Below are 17,812 nucleotides of genomic sequence, written 5' to 3'. Positions count from 1 at the left end.
GCAGCTGTAGCTTAGATGACTCAGAACAAATATGTGATGATGTGGAATGGTGTAAATTCCCCCCCCCCGTGCACACTGGGGATGGCTGGGTGAGTCACAGCTGGCTCAGCCACATGCTGTGTTCATCTGAGCCTTCATCCACACTGCGCCGAGGTCTGCACCACCTGCCAGCAAAACCATTGCAAACCATTTGAGAATGTTTTTTAAAAGGCATAATTAAAATTTCCCTCCCTGTGCCGAGTACCTCAGCTCTGCTGGAAGGAAAAAAAAAAAAAAAAAAAGGGCAGAAAAATGCAATTAAAAGTTAAAATTGTTTTAGCCAAGCCAAATTCTTTCAGGGCTAGCAATAAAGAGAGACCTGCAGGAACCCTTCTCCTCAAGCTATGCAGGTTTTCAGGAGTGTCAGATGGACCATCTGAAGCCTGGCAGACCCAAGTAGTGGACATCCTGAACTGTGATTTGAGAAGACTTTAGATACGATGTCAGTGGAAACTGCTCCAGGGGATGGACTCTGGAAATTGGTTTAAGAGAGTGAAGGAGGTGACAAAAGGGATAAAACATGTAAAGGGAAAAACACAGGGGTGCCAAAGATATAAATGTGGCCCTCAGAAACAGAGATAGTAGCAGCACAGAGGTGGCTCAGCAAGAGAAGGTGTGAATTTGAAATATGCACCAGCGTGAGCCAACCCATGAAATGTGAAAGGGTCCATTCTTAGCAGCATGGACGTTCATTATCACATACCTCATCACCATCTTCTCAGCTGACAGACATACTCATCTTTCCTAATGCAGCAATGTGCAAGGCAATGTCTGTGTACACACACACAGTACAAGCTGTGAATAAATCATGCCATTTAGCTAATCACATTGCTTAATGATCTACAAACCTGGATCAATAGTAAGACATAGATTGTCTTCCTAGACTAAATGAAGAGCCAGACTTTTCCCATTCGAGCTCACTCACAGTTGTAAACTGTAAAATACTTCGGTTTTAAGCTGCATTTTTATCTGATTTTGTTCAGCGTGCATTAACAACACTGATCAATATAGTACCAGAGCACCACCACAAACATCCTTCTTTCAATTTCTCAAAATAGAAAGGCAACAGGAACGTCTCTGAGAGCCAACACTGCCCAAGCACATTTCCCTACCTGACGTGGGAACTCCCACTGCCTTTATGGCTCCTTTTCAAGGAGCTGCACCACCCACCAGTCCAGCTCCAGGCTCAACTGGGGAACAGATCATCCTGTTTACTTTGGTCTGACACTCTCCTTTAAGCTAACAAATGCTGGCTTAAAGAATATCCTCCTTTGTGAACCCATGTTGTGGAGGGAAAGATAATTCTGGCACACTAGAATCCCTGCACTGGCTTAGCCATCTTTCTGAGCTGTATCTTTCTCAGGCTGCTCTGCTCTCTCTATAATTAGCTTTATAACCAAGATGATTTTGGAAACTGGAAGACAAACGGAAGAGAACACAGGACTTGAGAGAAAACAAGGAAGTCATGCTCTGAGCTTCAGATGACATCCTCTGCTCTGTTCCTACACATCAACTGCACGGTCGAGATTACCTTGCAATTATCCTGGACACATTCCCAGCACTTGTAGCTGTTGCTTTATCATCTCTGGTGACTCAGTTTATCTTTTGACAAGACAAACCAGTTAATAAAGTGCTGCTCCCAAAGGGTTTTCGGAGTATAAAAATTACACATCTTCAACAGCCATTACTCATATTACAGAAATACTTTTGAGTTACATTGCTGAAATAATGACAGCCTCTCAGTTTCACTTAGGCCAGGTCAGCCTTTTTGATTTAGCAGCACTTGCACAAGCTCTTGTTACTTCTGCCTCTCTGAAATGGCACTCACGACCACACCTACCACAGGAAACAAATCTGCATATGCAAATTAAGTGAAAAACTATCGTGCTCAGCGGCACAGCTTGCACCTCCATCACTGGGCCAGCTTAACTCTCCCAGGCTGTGCAGCCAAGGTACACACACCTCTACATCACAGCAGCTACATATGAGCTACTGCCAATGCACTGATTTAGGTCAAAAGACAGCAGCACAAAGCTCTGTTTGGGACCAGGCACCCACATTTCCAGCTGAAAAGCTTGAACAGTGCAGCTGCTGGCCAAGTAAAAAAAAAATAAATAAAAAAAAAAAAAAAAATCAAAAAACCCCACTCAAGCTGCTTTGCTACCAGCAGGCAGCAGTGTGCAGTTCTCATGCAGCAACACACCTTGGCTCTCCAGTGTAAGAAGGGTAGAGCTGCCCAGGGGGATGGGCTCCAAGACAGCAGTTACTTGTACACACAGCAAACACCCAAAAATACAAATAATGGAGGAAGGAACTCAATCCCATGCTTTTTGCATCACGTGCACAGCCACCAACACTGGCAAAAGGGAAGTAGCTGACAGGCTGCACAAGACACCTGCACATGTACACACATTTTAAGGTGGAACCTCCCCAAATCGTGGTATTTTCTGCCAGCAACTCGGGTGTGTATGCATTTGACTGCCTCTGAAATTCAAAAGCTAGAGCAGATGCTGAAGCTGAAGACCATCCCTGATGGGAAGAAAGGGGAAGGATGCCACAGAGGAGGCAACTTACCTGAGGAGCCAGGGCAAGAACAGCAAACGTGGGCTCCCTTTTAACTCCCTTATGCTGTCCCAGTGGAAAACTCTCTTCTTTAAACTCCGTTTCTTGACAACTAAAGCAGACAAAAAAGCAAACAATATTCTGTAGGAAATGATCTTCTGTTGATTTGTAAGTGCATTGGAGGGCAGCCAAACTGGACTCTCTACCAGACCACTTCCCTAAACCAATCCACCTCCAAATCTATTTTCCTAAATTGCTGCCTATCTTGGAGGTTACAAATAGTTTCTCCTATGCAGTGCAAGAAAAACATTGATTTCAGAGAGACAGGGATATTTTTAAAGCCATCTAAATAAACAAATATCCAATCAGAAAACTGTGTTTCTCCTAGAAAAAAAAAAAATTAAAGGAAAAAAGCTAATTTAATGGGCTTTTTCTCACTCCAGACAAAACTTAGTGTTCTGCCGATTCTTTTAAGCATTAAAATATTGAAAAATTTCTTTTCATTATCATTTTACATAATGAAAGTCAGTAAGCAGAAACTAGCAGCTTTGATTTCTTATTTCCACTGCAGAATCACAACAAATAAGAATAATTAATGTAAGTGAACATAACCAAGCTAAAGACAAGCAGGGGGCTGAGCACACAGAGGCTGCTTACTCAGGCACACTGCAGGGTGCACCCACAATTCAGAATTATCAGGGGCTGCAAAAGAGGTGAGGAGCATCTGACATCCTCGACACAGCTCGCTTTCATCTCAAGTTTAAACACAGAACTTCACAAGCTTACTTTTCTTTTCACTTTAAAAGGTATTGGGCAGCTTTTAACATTTTCTTATACAAAATTCGTTCTTACAGGAAGTAAAACCCAGAGAGCCAAGCATTTCACAGCAATCAAGTCTTTATCAGAAGTGATCCTACCAAAAACATTCAGGGAAAACAATGCCTTTAACACATGAATAAATAAAGGTGAGAAAACTAAATTATCAGTAAGTAATGCTACAGGGCACATTTCTGGTTTTTTAAGTGCATAAATGCTATGATCTTCAATGGTTTTTACATATTTGCTTCAACGATAAAAAAAAAAAAATCTGTTACATATTAAATACTCTGTATACTACACATGCTACAAAAGATCCTGGTGCACACATGGCACATCCTTAGCCAAGAGGCTAAGTACTTGATTACTCAAGTTCACTTTTCTTGCAGCTGAGATTAAAAGAAAGTCCTGATTCTCATTTGCATGAAGAGCTGCTGGCACTGAATATATTCCCTCAAGTATAAACAAGAGTCAAAAAGGAACGCTGGTCTAATACTAGGTGTTGCTATTAAAGTGATTCCAGTGCAATCTTCTAAAAAGTCCAGGATAAGAATTAAGGTCAGATATTCTGTTTCCCATAATCAAAGGAGGCAAGAAGGCTACCCAAAGGGGAAGCAAACCCTCAAATCAAAGCAAATATTTAAGTATTTCATCTCATTGTTGAGATCACTTCAGTTCTTGCATACTATGTAGCTTTACACGCCTTCATCTGTCTCATGAAGATTCTGTTTGAAATTATCTAACATGAAAAATGCTGCTAAGTCTATTCATAAAACAGTATTCTATATTTTTATTTTTCAAACAGCAAGTGACCACATTTGAAATGCATCATTTGCAAATATAAATTATCAAACTATTAGTTTAATTAAAAATAAAGCAAAACCAAAACTTCCCTTAGTATCACAATACACAGAAGGGTATTATAAACCCAAAAAGACTAAGTTAACCATTAAGAAAACAGTAATGTCAAAAGATGAAACTCATTAATTCACTTAATGAATAAATCAATCCTAAGAATACAATACCATTCACCATGATTATGTAAATCAAATTTAAAAAGCAATCTTTCACTGTATTGTACAGATAAAACAATCCAATCCTTCATGCCACATTTTATAAACCATGGTATAAATTACACTCACAGTCAACTGAACAGGAAGAGTAACTCCCAAAATATTTTAAGTTGCTTCTAGGGCAGAAATAAAGGCAGAAATAGAATCACTTAAAATATATCAAGTTTAACCAAAAAAATTCATTTGGTCAAGCCTGCTATCCAAATAGTTTTGTTTCCTGCAAAACTATTTTTCTCTTTTTAAGGAATTACGAAATTTAAATATTTCTTTTACATATTAAATCTAAGTGATGTCTTGAACTACATTTAATCCTTTTATACTCCTATCATTTTTGCCATGAGATCTAAATATCTTTCATGTACCTACACACACACACACACACACACACACACACACACACACACACACACACACACACCTCTCTCTCTCTCTCTCTCGCTATCAGGAAATTCCTCATTTCACAGAAATAAAGACTCACATACTGATTTTTGTCAGAAAGAAGTATACAAATTCATACTTTTCAGGTTCCTACAAAAACATCTCTCACCTATATACAGTAATAGCCTTACTGATGGAACTCAGATTACAGTCTTTTGCCTGATAATGAAGGGACGGAATAGATGTTGTAGGATAAAGAAACTCTGTATCATCATTGAAATGAACCTATAGTTCTAAATTTATCTAAATGGATTTTTTTTTTCTTTTTATTAACTGAAATACAAAGAAGGCATATGGACTTCAGGAAAATAACACTATATCAGAAAATGCACTGTAACAGTGTTCCACTATATATATCATCAGTTTTTTTCATAACACAATTTATTCTGTACACTAGATTTTGTACTAATTTCTCTGTCTTCAAATTAATTATATTTCCAGATCCAATTCAGCACTACATAGTATGCCTTCAAAATAAAAGGAGGCCACTTGCTTTATTGAATTCCAAGTTCCCTTCTGGACAGCATTAAAATAAAGACAAGACTACACAGACAAAGTCCAGTATAATTCATTTCTGACAATGAAAATTTCAACCCCTCATACTGTTGCAAAATTCCTCCTGCTGAAATGCTTTTACTACAATAATAATAATAATAATACTAAAAAGCATACATTACATATAAAAGATACCAGTGTACTAAAAGTGACAGAAGTGGACTAGCAAATCCTTCAAAGCACATATTATATAAATGACTAGCATTTAAAAACATTTTTTTTTCTATAAAATGCAGGTCATATACATTTATAAATTGGGGGTGGGGGGTCCTAAATCAGTGAAGTCTGTTCAAATAGTTATGCTGCTCTGTACAGTCTAATACCTTTCAATTCAAACTATAAGTTTGACATATAGTTTATCAGAATAAACCCAACTCATCATCTCATAATTCAAAAAATACACAACTCATATGAAGAGGTGACTCATTAAGTTCACTGTTTATCTGCATATGAAATAAGAAGAGGACTACTCCTTTCTACTGGAGGCCCAGGGCTCATCAGTTCAGTATCAGGAATTAAAAGACTCCAAATTTAAGTAGAGGAATTGCCAGGAATCAGCACAGAAGCAGAATAGTATCGCTCCTCCTTTAGATACAGGGCTATTTTGCAGTCTTCCTCCTCTTGCAGAAGTGCAGCCAAGCCATTCATTTCTTACTCAAAGTGTGCACAGATGAAGCCATAGATCTAAAGACTGTCCCCTCTGTGACTGAAGTTGTGCCGTGTAAACAATGTTAAGATACTCCAGCAGGAGGGCATTTGAATTTATTTATAAAAGAAATGAGTAAGAATATCCATTAACTCAAACAAGGCTATTAACTCCCAAAGTTATTTTAGGAACTTATCCTTATGCTAGTTGTGAAGTTAGCACTGCCATGTATTATTGCTTGCAAACAGTACATCATCATGTGCCTCCTAACAGAGCCGTACTGCAATCATTTTGTTATGTATTTACAGGCTTTTTTCATAGTTTTTTAAAACAAGCTATAAAAACATTACATACTTTACAGACAATACAAATACTCAAATCAAACAAATGGAATGCATAACAATAAGAAACGTCATAAAGGAAGACTGACATAAGTCCTTGATTGTCAAGACACATTTATATTTATATATAAACTCTAGCTGTGCAGAATCAAAGATTCAATCATAGGTACATCCTTATTTGATAAATCATATTTACAGCATGATATTGCATAAAAAAATAAAATAATGTTGTTTACACAATATTACCTTTCCATCCATTGGATTAAGGAAAGCAAGAAACAACTCTTAGAAACGTTTGCTTGCCTCAGTTTGCATTTCCTACCAAAAGATGTGATTTTTACAAAGGAAACGTAAGTTTCTATATGCTGAGTAGAGCCAAAGCGACTATAAATTTATTTTCCTGACACAAAGCAAATGAAAACCGAGCAAAAGTTTAAATTTTAACTCAAAGACATGTCTTTCCATTAGCAGTCATACTTTCTTAGTACTTGTCCTTTGCAAAGTGAGTTTTAGCTAAATGCATTACATGCCTAACAACCATGCACTACTGTAAGTTGAAGGAACTTTCAAAGTTACAAGGCTTCATTTTAGTGAAAAATCTAACACTAGGAAACTGTAACATTATTCATTTGCTTCAGTACCGACCATGTAATTTGAAAGTTCACATGTGTACTGGTACCGACTGCATATGCATTTCTCTGCCTGTTAGCATTTCCCAATGGATTCCCAGGTGTATCAGGATTTTCCCTGCAGTTTGTAACGGTATTAAAACAAGCGGAAAAAAGAAGAATAAAAATCAAAGCTCTCAAAGCCAAGAAAGTTTAGTTAGCAAATATACATACATAAAGTAATCCAATGCTGCAAAATTCAGAGTGGATTCATCCAAATATTCTGGTTCATTTCAAATAGTTACTATATATGATACAAATACTATAAAAATATTCTGAACGAGCATGGAATATAATGTATCTGTCCAGGTGGAAAGTTTTCACAGGAGAACATGAATACTTCAGAATAAAATTCAAAAGTTACAGTAGAACCCCAATAATTCGCAGCAATGCCTCAGAAACCCTTTACAAATTACAATTTTCAAAATAGTGAAGAAGCAGGCAATAAAGGCAAAGATGTCACATCACAAAATGTACTTTGTTCATTTATTTTGACAACTGTAATTTAGTTTTCAATACTCCTTTGAACTCCCAGTATACCAGCTCTGATTCTGTAGTATACTTGGGTGAAGCAGTGCAGTATTATTAAGATGAGACCTCACTACAGTACTTTTGAGACCACTGCAGAGAGGTGGGGAAGAGACCATCAGGGATGTATGAACCTCTCGGATGCTCTGATTAGTGGTCAGCGAATTAGCAAGATTTTACTGTACTTCTCAATTAACTGTAACTCAATTTACTGTACTTCTTAATTAAAAGCTCCCATCCAAAAAATTGACAAGTACGATATAAAAATAATGTAAGTGTTATTTCACATGAACACTTTCTTGTCCTATTTTCTTCTTGAAACACAATTTTCCTAAAGACAACACTAGGAGACAGAAGATCATAATCATAGTTCTTTTATCATCCAATTTAAATTGGTTTTTGTTGTTATTTGTAAACCAACATACAGTGATACACATGGTTAATTCCTCTCCCCAAACCTTGTAATTTATGATTAATTCATTCTCAAATCAAATTAAGAAAATGTAAATGCCTATTAGTATACCATTACAAGCTGATTCCTTCATTGTCTGTTATATTAATGATAAACCATATCAAAGAATTCATGCTAAAAGGGACACTGTCAAGTAATTTAGGACCAAATCTGGTCTACTAATATGTGCGTGTGTATATATATACACACACGTGTTGTGTGTGTGTGTATATGTATATATACAGTTTAGCAATAAATTTCATCAATTTCCTCTTTTTAAAAATCATTGTTGCTCTATCACCAAGAGATATCCCCAAAAAATTCCACGTTACACACACACACACACACACGTTCAGTGCTTCCATGACTTTAAGGTAAGAATGTCTGTTGTTAGCTCTGTGGAATATAAATGCTCACCCCAGCCTTATGCTGACCAACTGAACAAGAGCAGTAAGGATCCAAACAGAAAACCAAAGTCAATTTTTTCCTGACATACACAGAAAGCTAATAAAAATGAACACAGAGAATATTAAAATTAAGAGTGTGCACCTCTAGCAGGTTAAAAGAAGCAAAACATGAGCAGTTGAAAATGCTATTAAATAATGGGATTATTAAACAAGCAAGAGCTTTTTACGTAGGTGAACCTCCCAGAACTACATACATGCTTACTCCAGAATAAAAGGGCATGTACTCAGGAAATCATAGCAGTATAGTCAGTGGATTCCTCCAGCACAGAAAGCTCCAAGCATCAGCATATCAACTACTCACACCACCCTTTTCATTGGATATGTGGAAGATGCCTATGAGATAGCCCCTGTGGGGCCAGATGGTGACTTCACAACCTGTCCTAAGGCACAGAGTAGAGCTGCAGTGGCTCAGCAGCAGGCAAGGGAATGAGCTGCAATATAAGCAATAACCTCATCTGATTAATCCTCATCTGATTCCCACTTTGCTCTGGGGAAGAGCAGGTTCCTTCACTCTGTTCAGTAGTTTGCTCACTCACACCCAGGCAGTGGTTCCTAAGTGTGAAGAAGGCATGGACTGAGAGCTACTCCCTTCTAATCACATTCTCACAGCAGAGGAACAATGCAATAATTTTTAAAGATTAACCCCAGTCAATCTCCTCTGGGAGAAGCAGGCTTTATTCCTCTTACCTCCCTACCAGGCCAGAAAAGTGCAATAATAATCTAGCCCTTTTATTTTATTTTGGCTTTTGCTGCCTGTTGTACTTACTGAATAGCACTATTAATGGCAATCTACTTGGAACAACAGGGCACTAGAACAAAGATGCCAACACAGTATTATTCAGGCAGCAAAAGGTAGGATGTCATGGAAATGAAACACCAAAAATGAAACCTGCTACAAGAGGTGGCTTCCTTGGATACAGGGGCCATAAGTACTGTATCTCTGCAAACTGGAATGGAAAGTTAAAAAAAACAAAACTGACCATAAAGGAAGAAAACCAGAGAGACATGAATCAGTTTAAAAACATTCTTTCAAAAAAAAGTTGTTTACATTTATCATTTAAAATCCATAAGGAATTTACTATTTTCCCTTGATGTTCATTCTTAAAACAAGGCTAAATATGCAGACAAAATTACTGGTAAGTCATAGCACACTGAAACACCTTCCTATGTCATATATGGGGTCAATGGATCCAACCAGAACCCATCTCCTTATACAAAAGTACTAACCAAGAAATTTGCATAAACTGTATTTCTTGTCAATGTAAGAAGACAGCTGTTGATAACAAGTGCACTTTCTCCATGAATGGTACCAAGTGAAGTTAGTGCTGTAACAGTGATCCTGTTAGGGAAAACAGATGGAATGGGTCAGCTTCCTAGTAATGAAAATTAAGAAGAATACTGCTCCTGCTTTGGGAAGAAGTGGGAACTGCTGGATGTCTTGCCTAAGTTCTGTCTTAAAAGACAAGATATATTTTAGCCCCTTGAGACAGTCTTTTCTCCTAGCTGATAGCTTCATTTGAGAGATACTAGCTAGAAATAGTGCTGTCAAGGGACGTGTGTAATCCTATAAAAAACCCAAACCAAAAAAACCCTGTATACATACATGCATACATACATACATATATATATACACACGTGTGTGTGTGTGTGTGTGTGTGTGTTTTTCCCTGGTTAATCAGCCCACAATAGGCTTAAACTGCCTTAAAACTACCAGACAGTGTCCCTTTAGGGAAGGTGCAATAGAATGAACATACAGTTCAAAAATCTGTAACTTGTTAACTTAAACTACACAATAGTTATGCTACTCAAATCTTACCACCTTAAAAATGCACACAGAACTACTTATCGTACCATACTGCATACTTCAAGACAAAGTACTATTCAAAAAAACATATTCATGGTACAGGGATAAACTTTGCAGTTTATTTATACTGTGAAATGCAACGAAAACATCTGATCACTCACCTATGCTGGAAAAAGAAATCCTGTTCACTAGCATTACTCAGTGGTTCTGGTTGGGAAAACTGTAATGATTTTCACTAAGCAAACGCTAAAAAGACAGGGAATTTGAATGCCCAATTCTTCAGCTTTCAGGGATACTTCAGTCAATTTAATGATCTGAATTGTCTCAATTCTAGACAAGGAATTAAGACAGTTTTTACAGAAGCTAAGAATACCCAATCTTGATGTAAAGAGAAAAGAATTATTGGAGCTGTATGAGATGAAAGTGATGCAACCGTATCAAACCTAAAAATGGTTTTATTTTTTTGAGACATTGAAAACCATCAAGTTGGCTAAGTGCTCTATGTTAACCATTCCGAGTATGTAGGGTAAGGTACAATTAAGCTTTTAAATCTGGAATACACAGTTTGTGTAAGCATTATGCAATTGGGAATGTAATCTACAGCGTATTTTAACTAAAACTTCAAAATCTTGATATCTGCATATGAAAAAGTAATTAAAAAGTTACATCTAGATTCAGCTGTACAAAGAAATACACATTACTTCAGGAATGAAGTAAAGGCTTTAGCAGTTAGGCATTTTGCTTAAAAAAGTTTTAAAAGTATTTTTAAATTAATAGACTTTTAAATAGTAGGGTTAGTCTATCAGAATTAATTTTTTCCTCCAAACACAACGCAAGATAATGCAAAGAACTAGAGGGCACATGATCTAAAATTATTTTTGCAAGAGATGGAAGAAACATTATTTTTCTATAAAATGTCGTATTTTAAAGCCATATTCTCCTCACTTTGAAACTTACTGTTTATTCTGTGTGTTTCGTACATGTTGATTCCCTGCTGAAGAGCAATGACTATGCTGACAAGCTTAGAAATGACAAATGAATAGGATCAGACAACAAACTGTCCTCCCAAAGCACACAAGGAAACCAGTAACAAAACAATCATGGGGGAAAGTCTTACCTGGGGATTTTGTTTATTTTAAATTTCATAGAAGGTAAAATACTTTCTGTATTCAAACAAGTGAATAATAAACTGCCTTTGATGGGGACACCAGCAACAGGCAGTTCAATGACTGGTGACTAACCAAAAAAAAAAAAAAAAAAAAAGAAAAGGAAAAAGAAAAAAAAAAAAGGAAGCAGTTATTGGTCTTGCTAGTATCAGCTTACTTTTGTTTTAACATAGCGCTCTTAAAAGCTGTACAGAACTCCATCTTATACAGAGCAGCCCCCTTTTAACAAATGTGTTCTAAAGTGCCAGTATTATTTACAAATATTTCTTAGCCAAAAGTCTGGCCCGTTGTGGCATCAGGTGAAGAAGTCATCCCAGCTCTGCTATCATTTACATTCACCAAGGGAAATTCTGGGAAATCAGCACTTGTCCCTGGTCCCCGAAGGTTCACCTGTCCATTGGCAGTGCTAAACTGAGATGATATTCCAGCTCTTGCCCCATGGTACTGAGCCCTAAAGGGCTGCTCAAAGGAACTAATTTGATATGCTTGATGAACAGGCTGTGCCTCTGCTTTCTTCTGAGAAGTCACTTGATCCAAGAAGTCCTGTGTTGAGGAGGAAGAAGAATGATTTGCTTCATCACCTGAAAAGGGAAAAGGGTGCTGCGAATCACTAACCATTAGTCCAAAATGAGACTTGTCTGGAGTTGTTCTCAACGGAGAGTTCATTCCCGATCGGAAGCTATTGACGGGTATGGATGTGTAGACCTTCTCCATGGAAGGAAATGCTGGCTGGGTTGTAAGAGTCTGGTTATCAGTCACAAAATTAAGGCTCGGGTTGTTCAAATAGGCATCATTTTGGCTAGTTCTGTCCAAAGCTTGTTGTAAAAACTTTGAATATTCTTGTAACATACTAGCTTTGTCTGATGAGGAAGCTTGAGAGCTTGTTCCAACTGTCTCAGATTGGGTGACCTCGGACACTTCAGAAGAATTGATTGATATACTGGAGGTCACCTCAGTGTCAGCAACACTGAAAGATATCTCGTGTTGTCCATTAGCCTTGTGTGAATAATGATCTAACAGAGTTTGTAGTACCTCATCTGGAATGACATTTTTGTCATGGTTACCTTTAATTTCAACATTCAGTGCTTGTGTGTCTAATATTGAGGCTGTAGCAGTTTCATCAATGACACTGGCCACAGCTGCCTGTGTTACAGAAGGTTGAGATGCTATGGTACTTACATTCAAGGCATATTCTCTACTGTTATTACTAGTTGCTTGTAGATACCTCTTTTTCTTTAAAAACTGCATTGCATCATCATAATTAGTGCTGCTGTGTACAGGTTTACTGGGCCCTTCCTGTAACGTGTCAACCTGATCAATGTCAGCATTACCTTCAGAGTCCAGTAAACTTTGCTTATCCACAAGATCAAAGGCATACTTTGAAACCTTGTTGTCTTCATACGTAGATAAAGGTGAAATGGTTTGACTTTGCTCAAGTGGCTGCTTCAGACTCCTCTTGCTGTTCACTTTTTTGAGCACGAGCTTAGGTGGGTGTATTTCTCCAGAATTTGCCTCTTCCAGGTGCGTCCCGCTGACCGAAGAGTGCGGCATCTCCACAGCGTATTCCGCTACCATGTATTCATCTTTTACTTTAGTACTGGAGGAGTACAAAGGCAAATAGTCATTTTTGTCCTTCTTCTGTTCCGATTTGTCTGCACTTTCCTTATCCCCAGATTTTGTTTTCTCCGTTTTCTGCCTCTTCTTCTTTGGCAAGGAGCTGTCTTTCATAGGAGTAGAGAAGCCGGAATCTTCCTCTGATGGCAAAAAGCCAACTTTGGTGGCACTTCTGTTGGGTTTCTTGTCGCGGTTCTCATGGCACATACGTTTATGTTTCAGCACACGATCAGTCCTGGAGAAATACTGCAAAAACATTTTTAGTATTAGTTATTTTCTTTTTAGTTATTGTTGTTGCTGTTGCTGTTATTGAAAAATAAATGTATTAGCAGAAAAAAAAAAAAAAAAAAAAAAAAGAAACCTTTAGCACTAACAAGTTTACTTCACAACTCATCCATTTTGCCAGTTTCTAATGTCAAACAACATTTATATAATCAATAAAATCAAGCTGTGACTCTGCTACACCTGGGCACCGAGACAACCCACAGTCCTACCTGCACTGCTTGGGAACTGATCAATGTTTGGGTTTTTTTAAGTGGGAAAGATTTCACTGAATCATCTTACCTGCAGACAGTATTCACACTGGTAAGGCTTCTCTCCACTGTGAGTTCTTTTGTGCCTTTCCATGTGATACTTCTGAATAAACCTCATACCACATTCATCACAACGAAATGGCTTCTCACCTGATTAGGAAAAAAAAACCCAAAACATAGCAATATTAATCCAAAAAAATAAATCAGTGTTCTTCCATACAATCACCAGGTCAAATACTACATTCTCTATTAGAAATACTAGAGAAGAGCTTAGTCTGTTGCTACTGAAAACCACCATGAAGCTTTCTCACATCACTATTGTCCCAAGACTCGGTAGTTGATGTTTCAAAATCATAGTAAGCTTTTACACTAAAAACCTCTAAAAGTAGGTTATCTCCCCTTCTTTCCAATGAAGGTGCAGATATCTGTCTTAAACCTAACAAATTAAGAACAGCAAAGATAGCCTTCCTGAACTGCTGCTACATAACTTTCTAAAACCCATTTAACTCAAATCCATCCCTTCTAGAAGAGAGTTGTCAATTTCCAAGCTTTAATTTAAAATTTTTGTAGGATACTTTGCATTTTCCATAGGGTTTTTTTCCCCCTTAACTGTGTTTATAATTGAAATAACTGCTCTGAAATAAATCCTAACATTTTTGTTGGAAACAATATTTGGTTTATTTTCATTTTTAAAAATAATTTAAAAATTAATCTATCTAAAAAATTCAGCTGAAAACAAGAAACCTCTGTAGCAGAACAGATGCTAGCACACTCACATTTTTTCTGTTTGGTTGTTTTGTTTGTTTGGGCTATGTTTCACTTTCATGACGTATTTGTTCAGACAATATTCATTGCCCTGAATTTATCTTCAGTTCTCCCCTTGTTTTTTTCCTCACAAAGAAGCCCTGCTATGATCTTTTCAGGACATGTAGTAACTTTATATTGCTTTTAACTATTGTCTTGCATCTTCCCTCTGATATACTTATTTTCCAGGTTTCTCTAACAAAACCTACAAATCCCAAGTACAATGAAAAGTCAGGTTTGCTTTTACCCAAGTTCACTGTTATTTAATAAAACTCACCATGAACAACAGTAATTTTTCATCTTAACACTTACTATGAATTCTTTTGAATTGACATAGACATCAGGGAGTGTCTTGGAAGAATCTGTCAACGTCCTCTTTTTTTTTGATACTGCACTGATTTTTGGGATGTACACCATCTACTTTTTGTTCCCAGACACAGGCATATTTCTGTTTTTCTGAGGTAGGTTTATTTTTTTTAAATTATTTTATTAGCTGATTTTGTTAAGTTATTGCTAAGTATTGATTATTAAAATGTTAATGCATTTTATTCTCTTATTTAAATTTTTGCTAGAGTGCATATTTTCCGTTTAGAATAGATCTATTCAGCCACATTCTTCTACAAATGGAAATAAGGTACCTTAAAATAAGATGCCAGTATTTATAGAAACTAGAATGGAAAACATCTGTACCACCCACACATTTGCTTCTAGTCAGATCATTTACACCTAGAGTTTCAATCTTCTTAATTCCAAGCAATTTCTAAGTCTCTTTCTTTGTAAGCCTATGCTCTAATTCCAATTACTAATTCTTACCTCTCCATGTGGCTTCTCAGCCAATCTCTTTTTTGAATGAAACTCTTCCAATGTATTCTCTCCTAAACCAGATTATCTTCTCTCCTACCATCTCTCAACTTCCATTCGTTCTTTTTCTACAGGCTCACAATTTCAGCTTCCTAGCTCATCTCTCACATTTAGTCAGACTAACTTTTACCATTTCTTGCCTGTTATAACAGCCATAAAATTTGGGGTTTTTTTGAGCACCCTTTATAAATTATAATGACAGTCATATAATCCTCTCTAGAGCTATCTATAAGAAGATCTTTTTATCTTCCTATTTTTAAACTTTTAAACATTCCTCATGTTCTCCTTATTTGTCAGGCATTATGACTTCATTACTATGGTGTTCTGCTTGCACCCAACCTGTTGAGACTTTCTGAATCAAATTCCAATCAGTCTTTACTTTTTGGGAAGGTGAGGCAACAGGTTTTGGTGATATTGTTCTAGTTTATGTAACGGGAACCCTTTCATTCCCCAAGCCAGCTACTTAAACCTTGTTACTTACTGTTTTCTTCCCCTTTGCTCCACTATTCTCCTCTGTGTTTCTTTTAAGTCACCTCACTGAACAACTCTCTTTATGTTGCCTGAAGTTTGCTTTCACATCTTCAATTTTTTTTTAGAGAAACGAGCAGCTGTTTGGGATGAAAACTATCCTGAGCCTTACAGAAGCCAAACCAAGTCAGAGAAGCAAGACAGCTCGGTCCTTTTCTAGCTCTGAAGAGCTTACCCTGCTCTAAGGAGTTACCCTGCTACCCCAGGAGGGCTCAAATGCAGAATGCATCAATGCTGCACTTACCTCCAGCCTCACATCCATTCCTGCAAGGGAATTCTCACATAGTTCTGCAATATTTGCCTACTTGCACTGGCAGGGGGATTTCCATGCTGTCTATTCCCTTTTCAAGGCTTAAATAGGGCCAAACAGGGCATCTGAGGTTTTTCATTGTAGAGTACTACAACACCAGCTATTTGGGAGACTTTGTAAATATGTGCACAAAGGCACTTCTGGCCATGCCTCAATGGGAAGAAAAGTTTGGGGACACTGCCCTTGAATTACTCAGCACAACACAGAAAGTAATATTATTCAGTAGAATTCCAGAAGACTCTGGATGTGAGATTAAGAAACACTTTGTGAAACTGATATCACACTTAATTCTTGCTTTAATCTTCATAAGGAAGATAACATTAGAAAAAGATTAAAAAGTAATATGAAGATATGCTTTCCGGAATAATTTATTCCTAGCAGAAGCCTTCTGAAATTTTATAGTACTTTTCAAACAGGGTCTGTCACAAATGGAGGAGATCACTAATAATAACTTATTGCTAAAGCAGGGAGACTCCAGGACATATTTTTCTGAAATGTCTTGGTGAGTGGGAAAGAATCAGATGTAAAAAAGTAACATTTTAAAAATACAATAACTATATGCATTATTTATGAATACAGCTTATTTTTTGTGCCTATGCTGGAAATCTATTAAAACTGAGCAACAGAACTATTTATGAAGTGTACTACAAATGCTATTTGTACAAAGGCTTCAACTATTATAAACTAAATCTAGAGATAAAATACAAATACCAAAAAAGGCCAAAAAAGCAGCATGAGTGAATACTAAGGCACTTGAATTGTTAGCCCCAGTGTTGCTTCATTTTTAAAAATGTAATTTCACTTATTGTGTTTAAAATGGAAACTAGTGTGGGTTATGGAATTGGAACACATGAATGCATGAGTGGGTAAGGTGTATAAAAACATCTCTAAGGCAAAGGAAAGCAGACATATTTGGAAAAAAAAAACAACAAACCAACAAGTATTCATCATCTTCATGAGCCTAGTAAACTCAGACTATGATAATATTTGTGTACAAATTATTCTTCCCTCTCTTACAACTGACATTGTGATTTTTCTGTACCATTAGTGACAAGTTTAGCAGCAGGGTTCTAGCACTGCTGCCCTCCTCTACATGCAGTTATTTCTAGTGTTATTTCGAGTATTAATGCAATGTCTGCTTTTAGATGCAACCATTTAATTATTTACACAGAATAAGGCTGTTCATTGATTGCTTTCTACCTCCTTCATATCTTCCTTTGAAGGAGTGGTTGAGAGAACTGAATTCAAATTACACCGGGACTACCCTAGGCAGCTGTAAATTCAGGGCTTGTAAGAGGCATAAAATGGGGCTTCTAAGTGTTACCACAGTCTGCACTTAGCTTAAAATAAACTGGAAAATTTGATAAACATCTTTAAGAGTAAGAAACATCCTGTTCTCCATCAGTGTTTGCAACACTGTACAAAAGCTGGTGCTAAAAGCAGCTATGCAGAGAGATAAAAATGGAAAAGAAAAAAAATGCAATATAGAATATATAAGGAATAAGTTTAAAAAGAGTATGAATAACAGAAAGAGAGCTTTCCTTTGCTTCCATCAAAGTGAAACACAGACTCACTGCTGAAAATTTAGTTTTCCTGGATGGGTTCAGT

General features: G+C 37.0%; 1 protein-coding gene across 6 annotated transcripts in view; it reads right to left on the bottom strand.

Annotated features, from left to right (window-relative positions):
- Positions 1-8,023: 8,023 nt before the first annotated feature.
- The window catches only part of ZNF148 (zinc finger protein 148), a 37,623-nt gene continuing 27,834 nt past the window's right edge, over positions 8,024-17,812 (bottom strand). For all 6 annotated transcript variants that reach the window (XM_071746590.1, XM_071746593.1, XM_071746594.1 and 3 more), the window contains 2 exons: positions 13,733-13,851; positions 8,024-13,414 (listed from right to left, as the gene is read on the bottom strand). In XM_071746590.1, the coding sequence (XP_071602691.1) occupies positions 11,822-13,414; positions 13,733-13,851 (1,712 nt within the window). In that variant the 3' untranslated portion in view covers positions 8,024-11,821. The remainder of the gene's footprint in view (positions 13,415-13,732; positions 13,852-17,812) is intronic.

The sequence above is a fragment of the Heliangelus exortis genome, chromosome 6, assembly GCF_036169615.1.
Source record: "Heliangelus exortis chromosome 6, bHelExo1.hap1, whole genome shotgun sequence".
Taxonomy (NCBI): domain Eukaryota; kingdom Metazoa; phylum Chordata; class Aves; order Apodiformes; family Trochilidae; genus Heliangelus; species Heliangelus exortis.
This window is presented reverse-complemented; position numbering and strand designations above follow the sequence as displayed.